The sequence below is a fragment of the Mastomys coucha genome, unplaced genomic scaffold (genome assembly GCF_008632895.1).
Source record: "Mastomys coucha isolate ucsf_1 unplaced genomic scaffold, UCSF_Mcou_1 pScaffold17, whole genome shotgun sequence".
Classification (NCBI taxonomy): domain Eukaryota; kingdom Metazoa; phylum Chordata; class Mammalia; order Rodentia; family Muridae; genus Mastomys; species Mastomys coucha.
Window position 1 is genome coordinate 22,844,363 of NW_022196899.1, and position 18,181 is coordinate 22,862,543.

At 41.9% G+C, this 18,181-nt stretch overlaps 1 protein-coding gene across 2 annotated transcripts in view; it reads right to left on the reverse strand.

Moving 5' to 3' along the window:
* Prkci (protein kinase C iota) overlaps positions 1–18,181 on the reverse strand; it is a 57,621-nt gene that overhangs the window by 12,251 nt on the left and 27,189 nt on the right. For both annotated transcript variants that reach the window (XM_031376494.1, XM_031376495.1), the window contains exons 3-12: positions 16,689–16,778; positions 15,603–15,653; positions 11,959–12,044; positions 10,229–10,369; positions 8,231–8,285; positions 6,801–6,859; positions 2,233–2,409; positions 1,775–1,872; positions 1,229–1,315; positions 848–983 (exon numbers count right to left, since the gene is read on the reverse strand). In XM_031376494.1, the coding sequence (XP_031232354.1) occupies positions 848–983; positions 1,229–1,315; positions 1,775–1,872; positions 2,233–2,409; positions 6,801–6,859; positions 8,231–8,285; positions 10,229–10,369; positions 11,959–12,044; positions 15,603–15,653; positions 16,689–16,778 (980 nt within the window). The remainder of the gene's footprint in view (positions 1–847; positions 984–1,228; positions 1,316–1,774; positions 1,873–2,232; positions 2,410–6,800; positions 6,860–8,230; positions 8,286–10,228; positions 10,370–11,958; positions 12,045–15,602; positions 15,654–16,688; positions 16,779–18,181) is intronic.

Consider the following 18,181-nt stretch of genomic DNA (forward strand, 5'->3'; position numbering starts at 1 on the left):
ATTATTATTGTGATGAGTTTTAAAACCAGAGAGAAAAATGCTACAGGGAAAAACCATGGCAGAGCAAAAAGGTATCGTGAATATAAATGGGGCACGCAGAGGATCCAGCGACTAACCACCTTCCCTATGTACAAAGAGAATGACTTAAGGTGTATGACAGGAAAATGGTCTTGAGTTTTATACCCTGAATGATGACTTTACTACCTAACATAGGTGTGCAGGTGTAACATTAAATCCTTAAAACCAGCTCAGTGCTTATGGTACTTCCTCCTGATGGACGGGGACGCAGTGTATACACTCATACACTTGCGGATGTTTTGTTAGAGCAGGGATAGTAAGTAGAATAGTTCTTGAGACATTTTGTGGGAAAAGATCAGATCTCTAAACAAAAACTGTTGCCAAAGGAATAAAACAGCATTAATAGACATATTCTGAGATAAAGTAGAATGCTTACTTGATTTTTATATATTGTAATGTCAGAGATTTGAAATTTATATATAAAAGCACTCCTAGGAAAAATTTGAAAGTAGGTCCAGGTCTAGTAAATGGTAAAAGCTTGGAAGGTGATACGCAAATACTGTGTTAACATAATGGGATTGTAGGTAATATTATGTCCAAATTTTCTTCAAAAGTATAACAAAAAAGCTACAACCAATTTTTAAAAAAGTAACTCATATATGACACACATCACAGAAGACATGGCATTCTGCAAATGGCCAAAAAGCCAGGGAGTATACTTGTCTTCAGACTAAATTCTCAAACATCCTCAACAAGGCAGTGATCCTATCCCATCTAAGCGTGAAGTTACGTAACTGACAGGTTACGAGCTGTCTGCAGGTTCTCTCACCTTACACATGCCGTAGTCAGTGAGTTTAATGTGTCCTTCAGAGTCCAGCAGTACATTGTCCAACTTCAAATCTCTATAAATTATCCCTCGCTCATGAAGATAATTTAGTGCTAGACTGATTTCTGCAGAGTAAAACCTTAAATTGAAAAAAAATATGGCTTTGCTATGAATAATAACCATCTGAAAACCCCTAACCACATAATGAACACAAAAGATTATAATAATATGTGATAGATATAATTTATTATGTAACTTAACCACCTCATGACTTACAAAGAATAAACTGTAACAAGATAACTTGTTTATATACTGTTTTCAACTAGTAGACATAAAAGGTCAGGCAGCTCTGAGCCAAAAATCCAACTCAAACCAAACACTTACCTGGCATGTTCTTCAGGAAGTTTTCTCTGTCGCTGCATATGAAACATGAGATCCCCTCCATTTACATATTCTATGACAAAAAACAACCTACGACACAGGCAAGAGCCACACGTCAGTTAGTCGTACAGCTTTTGGCATTTCCCACAGAGCAGCATGAAGGCACTCGAAACTACTCAGCCTTTTACCTTAGAGGGACCTTAGTGGACAAGCGACCCGGAATGACTCAACTTCTACACTGATCCCACTCTAAAGTAGTGCCACTGCAATCTTAGGAACTAGGCGAGTCATGTTTAAATGTCACTTCAGGTGTCATAAGGTGAGAATATAGAGGATATGTAAAGGGCTGGCTGCTTCTGAAGAGCCCCTCCTCGCTCCCTTCTTCTTCCTTATATGTCTATGAGTGACTGGTGTTAAGTTGGTATCACTGATTGCAGCAGGAAGTTATAAGTAGTCCTCCTACTTCAAGAATTATGGGAAACAGGTTCTTCTTATATAACATGCCAAAAAGTATGATGCCCAGTGACATTTGTTATCCTTTAACCTTACCTGCTTTCTGTCTGGAAGCAAGAATGCAGCCCAACAAGAAAAGGGTGATTGGACGCCTGCTCAAATACATGCTTCTCTGTCTGCACCCAATCGATATCCTATTTAAAGTATCAAAGAAATCTATGTCAAATGAAATGACCCAAACTAATAATAAATCTGTTCTTAGCAAGACAATGATCACAAATGTTAGCTAAATAGACTAAATATTCAAAACCACTCACTACCATGAAACAAACCTTATATAAAATGTTCAGTATTATGAAATAGTCTAGGAAAAGCTCAAACACTTCCATTGATAATAATAATATGCTTAGAAAATAACCCACAAACACTGAAAGAGTATGGTGTGTGTGTATGTGTGTGTGTGTACACACGTGTGTGGCACTCTGGATTACCCCCAGAGTCTCACGCATGTGAGGTTTGTCTAGAAACAGCGAGCCACCCACCCCTGAGCTCACCTCATCGTCATTGACGAGCTCTTTCTTCACAACTTTCATTGCATAAATGCGATCTGTTTTTTTTAACCGAACCAACAGTACTTTGGCATAACTTCCTCTCCCTATAACTCGAAGCAAATCAAAATCCTGGAGACCCAGACTCGACGACGCTTTACCACTCTCTCTGGTGTTCATTGCCTGTGGAGAGCATTTACAGCAACAACTTTTTCAATACTTTTATTTCTAACAAACTGTTCTAATGATAATGATTTTAAAGTATTTTCTTAACATAAGATATTTTAAGATCTTAACTCTTTTCTTGTATATATTCTAAAACATTCGATCTTTAAGAGACACGATGAGCCTGTGAGTAGAGAAAGATAAGGCCAGAGGTGAGATCTGAGGGATGCTGAAGGATCTTTAAAAGGCCTGAGCAACTTTAAGTACAAGCACCACGGAGACGCATGAATGAAAGGGACGCTGACTCTCCTGACCGCAGAACAGAGGCAGCTCTGATAGAGATAAACATGTGGACAGGGTAACACTGGTAGTTGGAATTTAAGTTAAAACAGATGGAAGAGTCTGCTAGGATCTGGTAGAAGCTGGATGAATGCAATCTGAGCTAGTGAGAGGATGCATTCCAAGGCCTATGAGATGCTATAGGCAGGAAACAGACATGAGGCACTTCTAACAGTAGATTCAATATCAGATGAAGAGATGGCAAAGTAACCCTTATAATTCACTCAAAACTAGAAATTGAAGCTTCTGTCAACTTATACAGATCCTCGAAGATAATATGTTATAAGATACCCACAAGACCAAAAAGTACACACTGAGGGACCCTTCCTATAGCTCAGTACCGCAAAGCCATCCATCAACATGCAATCAACAAATGTCCCATGAGAATAAAGCAGGGATCCTCTGGTAAAAAGTATCAAGAAAAGAAGACTCGGGGCTGGAGCGATGGCTCAGCGGGTAAAAGCACTAACTGAGTTCAAATCCCAGCAACTACATGGTGGCTCACAACCATCCTTAACGAGATCTGACGCCCTCTTCTGGAGTGTCTGAAGACAGCTATAGTGTATTTACATATAATAGATAAATATATCTTTAAAAAAAAAGAAAAGAAGACTAAACAACAAAAGAAGAGGGGATGGGAGGGGAAGGGAGGAAAGGGGAGGGAGAAATAAAAGGACCACTCCAAATTTGACTCTTCTGGCCTCTGCAGGCTCATGCACTCACGTACACACACACACACACACACACACACACACACACACACACACACACACACACACAAATAATTAAAGACAATAAAAACAAATCGTTTAAAAAAGAATGATCATGGCTGGAGAGATGCTCGGTGGTTGTAGGCACTGGCTGCTCTTCCAGAGGCCCCTGGTTCCATTCTCAGCCCCACATGACAGCCACAGCCGTCTATAACTGCAGCTCTAGGAGATCTGACTGCCTAAGGCACCAGGCACATGTGGTACACAGACATACATGCAAGCAAAACACATAAAATAAGTATATCACATGTATATGTATGTATATATGTATGCTCACATTTTAAAAATTAGAAGAATTAGATGTCCTAATGCTAAACTCACATTAAAGAAAATACTAATCGAGTTCTTGCAGATGATAAGACAGTAGGTAAAAATGGATAGACACTAGCAATAGAGACCAGAGGGTAAATGTGGGCAATTCTGAGAAAGAGCACTGCTTTAACCCCACACCCACACAAGTAGAATCTTAAAACACGGCAAAAATGGCGCTGCTGACTCAAATGCTGAGTTTAATTTAAAATGCATCTTTTCAAAAATGATCAAAGTGTTAACAGCTTTTAGTAAATTTTAAGGTTGCAGGATATATAAACCAATAAAAGAATGACAAGCTTAAAAACAATTTTAAAAAATCATCCATTGGCACTCACCTGTCAAAGGACTGGCTTAAAAAAGTAGATTACTTAAAATATGGACAAATGAGGAGCACTTACAACTTTACTGTTTAATGGCAGTGTAAACCCTCGCATGAAGACTGGCACTGTCTCTTCCAGTGGAGTTTACACGTGACTCAGCACGGCTACTGGTCATGCATTTAACTTGTTTATCTACTTACATAATTACTTTTCATGCAGTACTGGGGTCTGATTTTTTTTGTATTGAAGGACTGAACCCAGGATCTCATGTATGCTAGGTTACTATTCTACCAGTAAATATTTCTCTAACCTAGTTTTCATTTTTCATTCTGAAACAGGTCTCCACTAGGTTGCCCAGGCTGGCTCTGAGCTTGCTCAGCAGCCAGGTGGCCCCGAAGTTATCCTTGTGCCTCAGCCTTCTGAGTGGCTAGGATGACAGACAGGCTTTTAGCAGCAGGGTCAGTTGTTTCCTCACAACTCATCGTAATAAGGCCAACTGGAAGGAAAACTGAATAGTGGGGCTGACAAATTCAAATGATAAAAATGAGTGAGTGCTGTTATGCATGTACATCTATGTGCATCTATGTACCATGTAGAATGGCATAGACTTGCATATTCTAAGAGTCTGTTTCTATAGCTGGAACGAGAGCAAACGAAGGCAAAGGTAGTTCGAGGGGTACAGAGCATGGTTACTTTTAGGGCAGGGGAGAAGGGTCTGCTGGTGACCAGAAGCTCCAAGCCAGGCTGTGGAGTGCTGGTGGATCTTCCTCTGAGAGGCCATTACATAGTGCTTACTGTATGGAAATTCACCTAGCTGTATGTCACTGTCTGGGTGTTTACTACATGTGCTCCTATCATTTAAAAGGTCTTGCATTAAGAATAATGATGATGATAAAATGCCATCAGTTTCTAAAAGGAACAGAAAGGAACGAAAAGAGCCCGAGGAGCAGGTCAGAGAAGCATTAGCAACACATGGGCTCAGAAGAGAATTCTCAGGTCTTATTATTAGGGTTTTCTTCCTTTGTCTGACTCACTCAGCCTATGAACAAAACAAGAAAGGTTTTGTTACAGTGGCTGGATGGCCTACAATGTTACCAACCACGGCAATGTAAAAGTAAACATGTGGTCTTACAAGGAAGGAAGGAGAGAGAGAGAAGGAGGGAGGGAAGAAGGAAGGAAGAAAGAAGGAAGGGAGGCGAGAGAGGAAGGGAGGGAATGAAAAGGAGGGAGGGAGAGTGGAAGGGATATGCAGAATGGACATAAGTGTGCAGCTGGCTGAGCAGGGTGCTGCAAATCTGTGACCCCCACATCTGGGAGGTGGAGTGACGAGGATCAGGAGACTGAGCCATCCTCAGCTATGCAGGGAGTTCCAGGCCAGCCTGGGCTACATAAGAACTTGACCCCCACCCCCAAAACCAGAAGGAAACAAACAAAAAGTAATTGGCTAAATTAGAAAGAGAGTCTAAGATGCTATATTAAAATTTTGGGATCAACAGATTTACTTCAAAATTATGCTGGAGTAAAGCAAGTGGGTGGACAAGACTAACCACTATGTGTTCATAATGAATTTAACTGGGCAGTGCATATATTACTTTGCTACAATATTCTGTCCATAATTTCCATAATGAAAGTTGGAAGGTAAACAAGAAGTCCAAAATAGCATACCTACCAAACATTAGAAAGAGAAAAGAAAAAGGTAAGGAATAAATCTTCCATGGCCAGAAATACATACATTCGAAAAGCAGAGCTAGAAACACTAAATGCACAACTAGAAATGCTAAAAAGGTTGCCTCCATGCCAACAGGTAAGACATGACTTCTTCACCAAAAGTCTTTCTAAACTGGCTACTGTTTTCATTAACTTCTGTCTTAGAAATAAGTAGACTCGGGCTGGAGAAGCAGCTCAGCAGTTAAGAACACACTGCTCTTAGAGAGGATTCGAGCTCGGCACCCACACAGGCAACTCGCGGCAGCCTGCAATGACTGCTCTCATTGATCTGATGCATCCTACTTCTGGCATACACAACGGCCTGCACATATATGGCATTTTCTTACATAGATACACATAAAAATTCATATTAAAACCCAACAAACTGCCTAAGAGGAAAGAAAAAAAAAGGCAAGTGGCCTTGGAGCAGGTGGAATAAGAAGTGTCTGGTACACAGGTGGAATAAGAAGTGTCTGGAACACAGGCCTCGCAACCTGATGTGGATCCTAGGAGTCATTCACAGTCGGACAGAGAGCAGCTACTCCACAAAACTGTCTTTTGACCTCCACAAGTACAGAGTAGCAGGCCCACCTCACTCCTGTACATCATACACAATGTTTCAGATACTAATGAAGACATTTAATCATTTATACTTAAAGTAAGCAATCAGTCCACAAAATGGAAGAATCTATAATGTTTTAATTACTAAATGCTATCTCATATATGTTGTAAATTTTGTTTATGGTATCTTAAAGTGAAAATAAATTTTCAAATTATTTCATAATTAAAATTATTCAATTAAAAAGTTAAGTAAAAATAAAACTCTAAAATCATTAAATACATTCCTTAAACTTTACTATTATGATCTAATATCTAAGCAGGTCTAAGAGTTATATTCTTAAAGATTTGTCTTTCTAAAAAGCTAAGACATTGTACATTATAATAAGACAAATTATCTTACCTCCTTTTCTTCACCAACTTGGTCCAAACTCTCATGACTTGAAGGATTATATGGAATTACTGAAAATTCAAACCCAAATATTAAAAAAGAAAAACAATCAATGATGAATTTTACTTAAAATTTTTCTTTTGCTGGTTTTTCTTAGTCTTTACCTATGAGTAAATTTAATTAAAGTTTAATATTTGTCCTAAATTATATATTAAGAGTTGTGGCCCAGGCAGTGGTGGGTCACATCTTTCGTCCCAGTACTTGGAGAAGCAGAGGCAGGCAGATCTGAGTTCCAGGACAGCCAGGGAAACACCCTCCCGGCCCCAAGGGCACAGAAGGGTGCCCACTCGGCAGCCAACACAGCTCCTCCTTATCAATAACTTGTTCTGTGCATGTGACTGCAGTCCCACTTAATGTTCTCACACCCCAAGATGATGGCAGGCCTGTGGTCTTCAGCTCTTGTCTCCACTTGAAAAGCGCCTGACTATCAGGGATGGAGGACTGACAAGGCCGGCCTCGACTCCTCAAGGCTGGGGCTGGGCAGTAGCAAGGCCCTCAGCTCAGACTCTTCGACCTCGTTCTATGACCAATGGAACACTCTGCCCTTTTAGAAAGGTTGTTTTAGCTTCCAAGTTTCCCAAGTACATGTTTAAGATTTTGTTCCTGTTTAGCACTCCACTCGTCTCACACAGTCAGTCGCTATATTGTATCTCCACATTCCCACAACAGTCAGCATGGCTCCAAACACCTTCGTGCTTCCTCATTGTGAAAAAGAAACTAGGCTTGCTGAAGTTAAAGGATTCTCAAAAGAATTTATTTAAACTGGGAAGGCCACTTGTTAGTTTATACAGTTGGTTTTTCAAATACACACACACACACACATACACACAAACACACATATATTAAAAATTATGACAAATTTTACCACCACAAAATATCCTTAGGTACATTATGCTTTTAAACTTAGACTTAAAAAAAGTTATCACACAACAGTGGAGAGGAGGTTCCTAGGGGCAGAAGGGTTTAGGATAGGGAAATGTATGAGAAAACAGGAAAGGAGAAGCAACCAGTTTTATCTGAGAATTCTATAAAGAAATCTAATACTCTGTATGCTAATTCAAAAAAGAAAGAATGAGCCAGGTGGAAGCAGCACACACCATTAATCCCATCACTTGGGAGGCAGAGGCAGGTGGTTCTCTGAAGCCAGCCTGGTCTACAGAGTGAGTTCTAGGACAGCCAGGGCTACACAGAGAAACTCTGTCTCAAAAAAACCAAAGAAAGAAAGAAGGGGGGAGGGAAGAGGGAGGGTGGGTAGGGGGGAAAGAGGGAGGGAGGGAAGAAGGAAGGAAAGAAGGACAGATAGAAGCAAGTGAGCCAGCCCTACTATGAGCAACGGCACTTTAAGTAAGCACCCACAGAGCCTGTTGGCTACTCTCACTCACCTGTCTGTGTGTGGTCTGGATGCATGGATGACTGGTCCATTGGCATCATGGGTTCCTACAAACATTTCCAAAGACAGTAACTTAGAAGATTTTTTTTTTAAGTTCCCCAAACCTCTATAAATCCAGAAATGACAGTATTTCAATAATAGGTATCACATTACGACTTAAATGTGAAAAACTCTACATGACATGAATGACATTCACATTATAATACTTAACTTACAAAGCTATACAATACTCCTATGAATGATGTAATACTGCACTTTTACAGAAAAAGAGAAAACCACAGTGACTTCAGGTCAACTGAAAATAAAACTGAGCTATCTACTGGGATTCCCCTCCTAAATTACCTTTTTTCTCTCTGAGCTGCATTCTGTTTTGTTTTTTGTTTTTAGAGACAGGGTTTCTCTGTGTAGCCCTGGCTGTCCTGGAACTCACTCTGTAGACCAGGCTGGTCTGAACTCAGAAATCTGCCTGCCTCTGCCTCCCAAGTGCTGGGGTCAAAGGTGTGCGCCACCACTGCACAGCTGAGCTGCATTTTTAAAATCTCTGGCAGGAAGGTTTTAGAACAGGAATTCTTGCTATGATCCAGAGGTTAGCTTTAAGATTCTATAAACCTCTTAAATCTATACACAATACTTTGTAGGTTTCCTATTTTCCTGTATATTCTCAAAAATATCAATGGGCCAGAAAATGAGAACAAATACCTCTGGGACATGGACTCAACTAAATCCCTGCCAGCATCTTAGGGGACAAGGCTTGCCCAGCTGAGAAGGGTAACAATGAATTCCAGGCTGCGCCCACCATTGAGGAGAGTCACGGAAGGCACTAAGCAGCTAGTGACATGACAGTCCCAGTGAAAAGCATAAGAGGAACGGACGCAGGCAGGCCTGCAGCCTTCTCTACTCATGCACCCAGACCCACTCCTACGTGGATGCTGCCTGGGAAGGTCACGCAACCTCGATTACCGAGCAAAACAATCTCACCTCCCAAAAATACACTCTACACAATTCCTCACTAGGACTTCCCAGGTAGTTCTACTTTGTGTTGGTTGACAGTTAATAACCAGAACAAACAAAAATTGGGTAAATTATGCTTACAATTTTTAGTATTTGTTTTTTTCCCTAAAACCTGGAACTCCCCTCCCCACTACAAATTCATTCTTAAAACTTGAACAAATCAGCCAAATAATCCTCACAGAAATGAGCCACCCATAATAACGACCTATTTTCACAAATAGGCTGGCTGTCACCTTGACACCTGGTGAGATGGAACTTCTGATGAAGAACTGTCTCCATCAGAGTGGACATCACCGTGGGGTTCTTGACTGCTGACTGATACAGCCCACTGTGAACGGTACTATCCTGGCTAAGAGGGCCTGGCTGTCTAAGAAAGGTAGCTGAGCATGCATGTGAGAGGAGACAGTAAACAGCACTGCTCCACGGCTTCTGAGTTCTTACACGAGCTCCTGCCTGACTTCCCTCACTGACAGACCGTCACCTGTTAGCACAACCAAGCAAGTCCTCTCCTTCCCAAGCAGCTGTTAGTCATGGTGCTTAGCACAGCAGAAAGGGTCAGAGAACAGGTTCTATGAATAAACACGGGATGATCATTCTACTGGACAATATAAAATACATCCTGATTTTTCTAAAAGTGTGTATCTTTTAACCTAGTAACTCCACTACTGGACCTTTAGGGAAACTAAGATTTATTTGCCAGAAGTTCACTATGATTTTCTTTATAGGAAAACCTAGAAAACCATCTAAATGTTCAATCACAAGAACAGAATAAACAATGTATGGCCGAGACATATACTATTATGCTAAGATGATAAGGCTATAAACAGTTTTAAGACTTCCATGGCTTTCTTGAGTGGAATGTAAAGGACTCCTACAGACTGTATTTTTTGAGGTGTAGTCCTACAATACCTTCCTGTTCCAACCTTGTTAAATGAAGCACACTATACACACATAGAACAAACAGAACCCCATGCCTTACCGGTGGCAAAGAATGCCGCCCACACTCAATTGTGACCAGCTTGTGGCACTTCTTATGAACCAGCAGTTTGCAGTTGATGCACTTGTATCCTTGTCGTCCAAGCCCCCAGATTCTGTCTGTGCAGATGGCACAGTGGGCGCGCTGCAAAGAGTAAATTCAAGATTACTTTACCACAGCCAGGCGTGCTGGCCCTCACCTTCAATCCCAGCACTCAAGAGACAGAGGAAGGTGGATCACTGGGAGTTCCAGGCCCGCCAGGGTTTCATAACCTGTCTCCCCGTTATTTCCCAACAGTTTACTCATTATGCCTTTAATCCCAGCATTCATGAAGCAGAGGCATACATACAGAGTTCAAGGCCAGCCTGGTCAACACAGTGAATGCCAGGCCAGTCAAAGCTATAGAGTGAGACTGTGTCTCAAAAAAGCCAAACAAATTAACTTAAGATGTTTAAAAATAAATGGCTTCTCTTCTCAATTTAAATCCTCGCATCATGACATCAGTTGTCAGCCTATGGCAAAAACCAAACAAAACAAAATTTCCTCATGCATAATTTTTCTTCAAAGGCTATTACAGAGCAGTGAAAAACAAATAAGACTGTGAGTTTCAAAACAAAAAAACAAAAAAACAACAAAAAAAAAAACCAAAAATCAAAAAACAGTGAATATACAACCATGCTGCTTTCTAATGTCAAACTCAAGAAATTCTCATCTTCACAAAATGTACCAGTAATGAACACAGAAAAAAGTGGCTAACAAAGCATGCAGCCTTGCAGATTGTGCAGAGAGCCAGCCAAAGCCCCGCTCTCCTAGAGAGTTTGGTGTCCAAAGCTCAGTGATGCCAGGGCTCTGGTAGTAAGAGTTGGGGACCCCAGGTGTTCATTTGTGTTGACACCGATGAATTTAGGACATGATGTTAATTGTAGAAATGAAATCCATAACTGCATGGTTATCAAGGAAGTTAAGGCAGGCACTCCCAGTACTGAGGTACTCAGGAGAGGGAGTGCCATGAGTTCTAGGCTAACCCCAGCTGTACACTAAGTATCAGGCCAACTGCAGCAACATAGTAAGAGCCTGGGGCAGAAAAGGGCTGGGGTGGGGGTGGCTCTAAACACAGGCTATGGGCACACTGCTTGCTCTCAAAGCTCCCAGCTTTGCACTTTCTGGCTGAAACTTCTATGAGATTCAACTTCAGGACACTGACTGACACATAGTAAGAGCCTGGCCAAGTCTGTGCCACTGCCGCTGTTTTCTAAACAGTGAGATTAAAGGGTTTACACAATAAACCGTGGTAAGTTCTGTCAGTTTTCAATGTATTTAAACATAATTTTCTTGTAATTCTAAAAACCTACATTTTTTTTCAGACTCATTTGACAATAAGGAGCAGACATTAGGAGTTTAACCTAAGACTAACGACACTCATTCATCGAATTTAAAAGGTCCTGACATTTTTAAGAAACCTGAGACATTTTTAGAGGGAAGGCTGTGAGTGCAGCAGAGTGAAGCACAGTGCTGAGCACCGAGAAGAAGTGCTGTGAAAATTGGAGGGGCTGTCACAGTACCAGGACACAAGGGGCCACAGCACCACAGCACCGGGACGCAAGGCCTTAGTGCTTACTTCTGCTAAAAGGACTATCAAGACTTAATAACAAACTATCTTTCTCTCATAGAAAGGAAAATAAAAATAAAAATAGGCGTCTCAAAATTATTAGAATCCAATAAAGTAAGTTTACCCTGTTGAAACGTTTGGCTTGAAAAGTGTGGCCATTTGCACAATATAGCTTTCTCCACCGGCGGGCCCCTCTGCGGTAAATGGACTCTGAAGAGAGATTGAAAGTTTAAAAAGAGCAAGTTTCAATAACAGCCACTTAATTAAATTTGAGTTTTCCATACTTATTGCTGGAAAAAAAAATGTAGAAACACACACTAGAAACTGAAAGTGGAAACTGGATTTGCTGAAGGACTGGCTGAGAGCAAGCACCAGTGCACCACACTGCAGTGAGTAGTACTGAGAGCAAGCACCAGGGCACCACACCGCAGTGAGTAGTACTGAGAGCAAGCACCAGGGCACCACACTGCAGTGAGTAGTACTGAGAGCAAGCACCAGGGTCCCACACTGCAGTGAGTAGTACTGAGAGCAAGCACCAGGGTCCCACACTGCAGTGAGTAGTACTGCTTTTCCTTGAAGATGTTTAGAAAAGCGGAAGGAACCTCACAGACAAGCTGAAGGAGGGAAGGCCGGCTTGCACTCTCCACCACACACTGCAGCTACTGCTCTTCTGTCTGTCCAACTTCTCAACAAACAATGCCAACAAAGGCCAACGAAAGCCCCTTTCCTCTCAGCATTATTTTAAAGTAAGATCTCAGGGCATCCACGCTAGCCATCCACAATAACAGAAAATTAACTTTATACCTCAGAAAATTAACTTTATGGGGGGCGGGGACATGGCTCAGCAGGCAAGAGCATTGACTGCTCTTCCAAAGGTCCTGAGTTCAAATCCCAGCAACCACATGGTGGCTCACAACCATCTGTTCAGCTACAGCGTACTCACATACATAAAATAAATAAATAAATAAGAAAATTAACTTTAGTATCACTCAATATAAAGCTCATGTACAAAATTTAGCTGTTCCAAAAGTGCCTTTCAAAGCTGCCATTTTCTAATCAGGAGCAAGTCGTAGTCAGGCTCTGCCCGTGGTCTCTTGTCTGTCTGTCTGTCTGGTAGGCTGGTTTCCACATAATCAAAGCTCTTGCTCTCTTTGTCTTCTTCATACTTTAAGCAGTGTACTTGTTCCCACATCCAGGTTTGTTTGTCTCTTGGTGATCAGAGTCAGTGCTAAATACTTTTGGCAAAAATAATACAGAGCTATCTTTAAAGGGAAGAGGGACTAGAGAGCTATCTCTGCTGTTAAGCGCTCCTCAGGCAGAGGACCCGAGTTCGGTTCCTAGCACTTAGTCAAAAGCAGTTCACAACTGTCTGTAATTCCAGTTATGGCACGCAGAGGAGGGAGATTAGGGATCTGATGGTCTCAAGTTCTCAGGCACGGATCTGTGCACACATGCACACACAATGAAAATAAAATATATCTTACTTTAAATACAAATCATTAAAATAATTTAAATTACTTGTATTTTAAATACAAGTAATCTTAAAATACAAATAATGAAATATATTTTTCTTATGGTATTACATCAAAGAGGCATACAAATGTCAGAATGTGAGCACCCACTACAGATAATTACAAGTAGTGAGGTACATTTTACTTCATGTGAGTTATTTGTAAGTAGTATTTCACATAACTTCATCTACAACAAACTTTTATCCTCTTTGATTCATTTCTGGTAGGTATTGAACTCAAGGCCTCACACGTGTTAGTTACATGAGCATTCTACCTCTTAGTCATAGGTCTAGCCCCCTCTTAAGGTTTATATGAATGTTATTATTCCTGTTTATTTTTTAATGTGATTAGTGCTTGTCTGGATGTAAGTATACCGTGTGCATGCCCAGGACTCTGGAGGCAAGGAGGGGAAGTTGGATCCCCTGGAACTACAACAGCTGTGAGCCACCACACAGGTCCTCTGGAAGAGCAACAAGGGCTCTGAACCTCTGAGCCATGTCTCATTCCTAAACGCCATTTGTAACCTGGCTACCCAGCACTATGACATGGACTGTCTACTAGACATTGTAGACACTGTTACTATGTACTGGTCACTTTCCTCAGTGGTAGTGAATAGTAGGGAACATTTCTAAACTATGTTAAAGCAGATGAAGCACTGAGTTCACTACTTCAAGTTAAAGTACAAAGTCCCAGCTACAGTGCTCTTAGAAATCTTTTTTCTCATTGCAGAGTTGGGGAATAAAGCCTTGAACACTAGAAGTCTTGTGCAAAACTGCTAACACTAAACACGCTTTTGCAAAAACCAACACTTCCTACCAACAGCCAGCCCATTTTGGCTTACCACACACCTTTATGAACTAGCTTATATACCCCACATTTAAATATTTTACTGGGGTCTAAGAATTTAAATGACCAAGAGGCCACAGTCATAGTTATCAATTTTCCTCTATACTCTAGTTTAATATTTATTTGACTGGGGAACAGGTGGTGCTGGGCCTCCACCACTAAGTTTTAACAGGTAAAAAGCGTGTGCAGTATAGTGGAAGCCTAGGACTGCATTTTACCTGGGAAGGATGCCATAACCTAAACTGGACTGGGATGGACACGGAACTCTAGACAGGATATGCGACTCGGTCACCTTTCAAACTTCTGGCTCTAGGCACAGAAGACAGCCACTGTCCTAGCAGCTCTGTAAAGACAGCTAGCATGGCTTTTACTCTCCTTTCACTAGAACCAGCAGAATTAAAAATTTACACTGTGGGGCTGGAGAGATGGCTCAGCCATTAAGAGCACTAACTGCTCTTCCTGTGTTCAATTCCCAGCAACCACATGGTGGTTCACAACCATCTGTAATGGGATCTGATGCCCTCTTCTGGTGTGTCTGAAGACAGCAACAGGGTACTCATATACATAAAATAAATAATTTAAAAGAATTTACACTTGGAAATTTCATGTAATTCAAAGCAAAGCATTTGCTACTTTTCCTTCTGAAGTCGTGGCTATGTAATGAAACCACAATGAAAATGAGATTCCATAACAATTCCTAACAATGTGGCATCTACAAAGGTGCCTAGGAGTGGGCTGTAAGTCAATTATGCTCACATGATACAGCAAGCATAAGCAAACAGTGACTGAGTGTGTGCTGAGTGAGTCGGGAGCTAGAATACATGTACATGTGCACACAGAGGCAGGCAGAAAGTGCTAAGGAAGCACGGTTAGCTCTGGACAAGTGGTATGCAGGTCCTTTTTCCCAGGGATGTTCCAAAATTCCCACAGATTTGAAAACATCCAACAATTAAGAACATGAAGTCACATGCACTTGTAATATATTCTAAATTAGAGAGAAATAGAATAAGCCAAACAAACTAAAAGTTCAGTTTCTTAGCCAGGTGTGGAAGCACACGTTTAATCCCAGCCTGCAGGAGGCAGAGGCAGGCAGATCTGAGAGTTAGAGGCCAGCCTGCTCTTAGAAAGAGAGTTCCAGGACAGCCAGAAACCTTGTCTCAAAAAATAAAACAAGCCAGGCAGTGGTGACACACACCTTTAATCCCTGCACTTTTGGGAGGCAGAGGCAGGCAGATTTTTGAGTTCAAGGCCAGCCCAGGACAGCCAGGGCTACACAGAAAAACCCTGTCTCAAAAAAACAATAAATAAATAAATAAATAAATAAATAAATAAATAAATAAAATAAAACCAAAGGTTCTTGTTTGCCCACTGTGAGTAGCTCTTCAAGTATTTGGAGAGCTAGAACACTCACTGTCTTCCCCTGGGCAGGGCATTCCAGGACGCTCTGGTACACACGGAAACACTGAAAGAAAATAACTGAAATCAATTAACAGCATATTCACAGAATACAAACTATACGAAATTAAAATTAACACAAATCTCAAGTGCCCTGAGACACTGGAGGCAGAATTTTATCATATGGCCAATATTAGTCTACTAAAGGCTCTTGTTTTTTATGAAGTCTATATAAAGTAAGTTTCTGTGAAAATAAATGTATCTATAGGTAACACATTAGAAGCTTGAATTACTAATTCTAATCCTCTGTAAATAATCACATTTTAAATTTCTGGTCCTTAAAGAAACCTCATTGTAGAGAACTTTTGTACAACAAAGAATTAAAGGACAAAAATCAGAGTTTTTAAAAGATGTGCATTCAATTAGAGAGTGAATTAATACCAGGAATAGTACCAACCCCCAATATAAGCATATATTCCAGGCTGGAAATTTATCAACACACCAAACAAACCATTTCATAATGAAGAGCATCCTGTTAACTAACACACTCGGTGGTGAATCAGGGACCACAATGGAGGAAGAGTACCCAGAACAGAAGTAGGCGATCAGTCCCAGCACCGTGCCATGCAAGAACTCTACAGCTGAGATAAATCTCAGCTTCCGTTTGTTTCACACATCGTCTCACCCTGTAGCTCAGGCTGCCGTGGAACATCTTGGCTCCTCCTGCCTCTGCCTCCCAAGCTGTAGGATGATAGGCAGGTCCTACCTGCCTGCATAACTGATCTTTTTCTCTCAACGTTTTAAAAATTTACACTAGAAAAGGGTGGCTACTGCCCTCAACCCAAATGGACTAGTAAAGCCGTGCAGGAGTGTCTGAGTTGTGAAACAACGGGAGATGAGACTGGGCTATCCTAAAAGACGACATAAAGATATACATTCCTGGACTACAGAAAGCATAATCGTCTCACCCGCTCTACTACAGGAAAAAGAACCTGAAGGACAATTGTATAGGGAGGAGGGCACACACAGGAAACGACACCTAGACTGTTTAAAAAGAGTTACGCTTACAGTAGAGCTTTGGGAGTCAAGTGATGGCTCTTACCATGGATCAAGAGTTCAGAATCCTTGTTCAGCTCATACAGCCTGAAGGCCTCTTCTAACTCCAACTGAGAAGACACTGTACACGGGTCTCCTAAAACACAAAAAGTAAAGCTCCGTCTTCAAACCCTCTGAAGGCGGTAACAGTAAGCAAATTCTACAGCTAGTAACTGATGGGGCATGCACACGGAGAGCCGCTTAGACACTGCCCTAGACGCCCTTTCCTCTGTAGATGACGTCACACCCACTGCTAGTTACACAGAAGGACACACGGGACGCAGACACACACAGACACAATGTGCTACATATAAAACCATTCTATTCCTAATAACAGATGTGTGTGCACACATATACACACATAGAGAGAGAGAGGAAGGAGAGAGAGAGGGAAAGAGAGAGAGAGACAGACGGGGGGAGGGGGAAGGAGGGGGGCAAACCTACTCTAACCACTTTCAGACAGGCATGGCTCACTCACATGGGTATGCTTAAGAACACATTTTCAGCTCTCCTTTCCTTGTCTTCAGTATTGTGGATGGAGCCCAGGACCAGGCCCGGCATATCTCTACCACTGAGCGCATAGAGCCAGCCCCACCCCTGGTTTGTTCTCTTTGGGGGTAGGATCTCAGTAACTTACCCAGGCTGCTCTGGAACTCATTCTATAGCCTGGGCTGGCCTGATACACACACTCCTCCTGCCTCAGTCTACCAAGTGCTGGCATTGCAAGCATTAGCCTGGCTGCTAGTTTCTTTAAAGAGGGAGTTGAAGCAGTTCCACTGCCACACTATGGATGGGGAGGGTGTCCAGGTGAGAGGTGTTGGCATTCTGCCTGGACTCCACCCCCACAGAGATGAGGCAGCAGCCAGGCATGCTCCTCCCCCTCTACTACTCTCTTAACTCCCCTCCCCATGCCCGAAATAAACTCTATTCTATACTATACCATCTTGTGGCTGGTCTCTCAGAGGAAAGGGATGCCTTGGCATGGGCTTGCTGAGGCACTCCCTTCCCTCAAGCCCTGCAAGAACATATTTTATAGCTCTTTCTCTTTTTATGATCACAACAAGAGGACTGAGTCAGAGCCAGGCTGACTCCATGACAGGCTGCAAACTGGCAGTTTGGGAGACTAGGCCTAAGTTTGTGTTTTCCAGAAATGAGAACCGGGATCCAGGAACCTGTGGTCAGCCAACCACAGCCACAGGCAGCCAATCTGAGGACACCTTGTCATCTGGCCTGAAGCAAGACTAGGTAGCTAGAGTAAGTAACCACTCTGAAGAGTGTCCAGAGCCCTAGCCAGTTGTAGAATCAGTCAGAACCCTATGGACAGACCCAATCAATCAAGGTAAAAGGGCACACACCCCTCCCTGGAATTCCCTTGACAATAAAAGCTGGGCCTGTGAGCCCATTACGAGTCTCTACTCCAGAAGGAGGAGATCCCTGCAGGCAGGAAATTCTGCGGAACAAAGGCTCTTTGCTTTTGCATTCTATTTGAGTCTGGGTCTT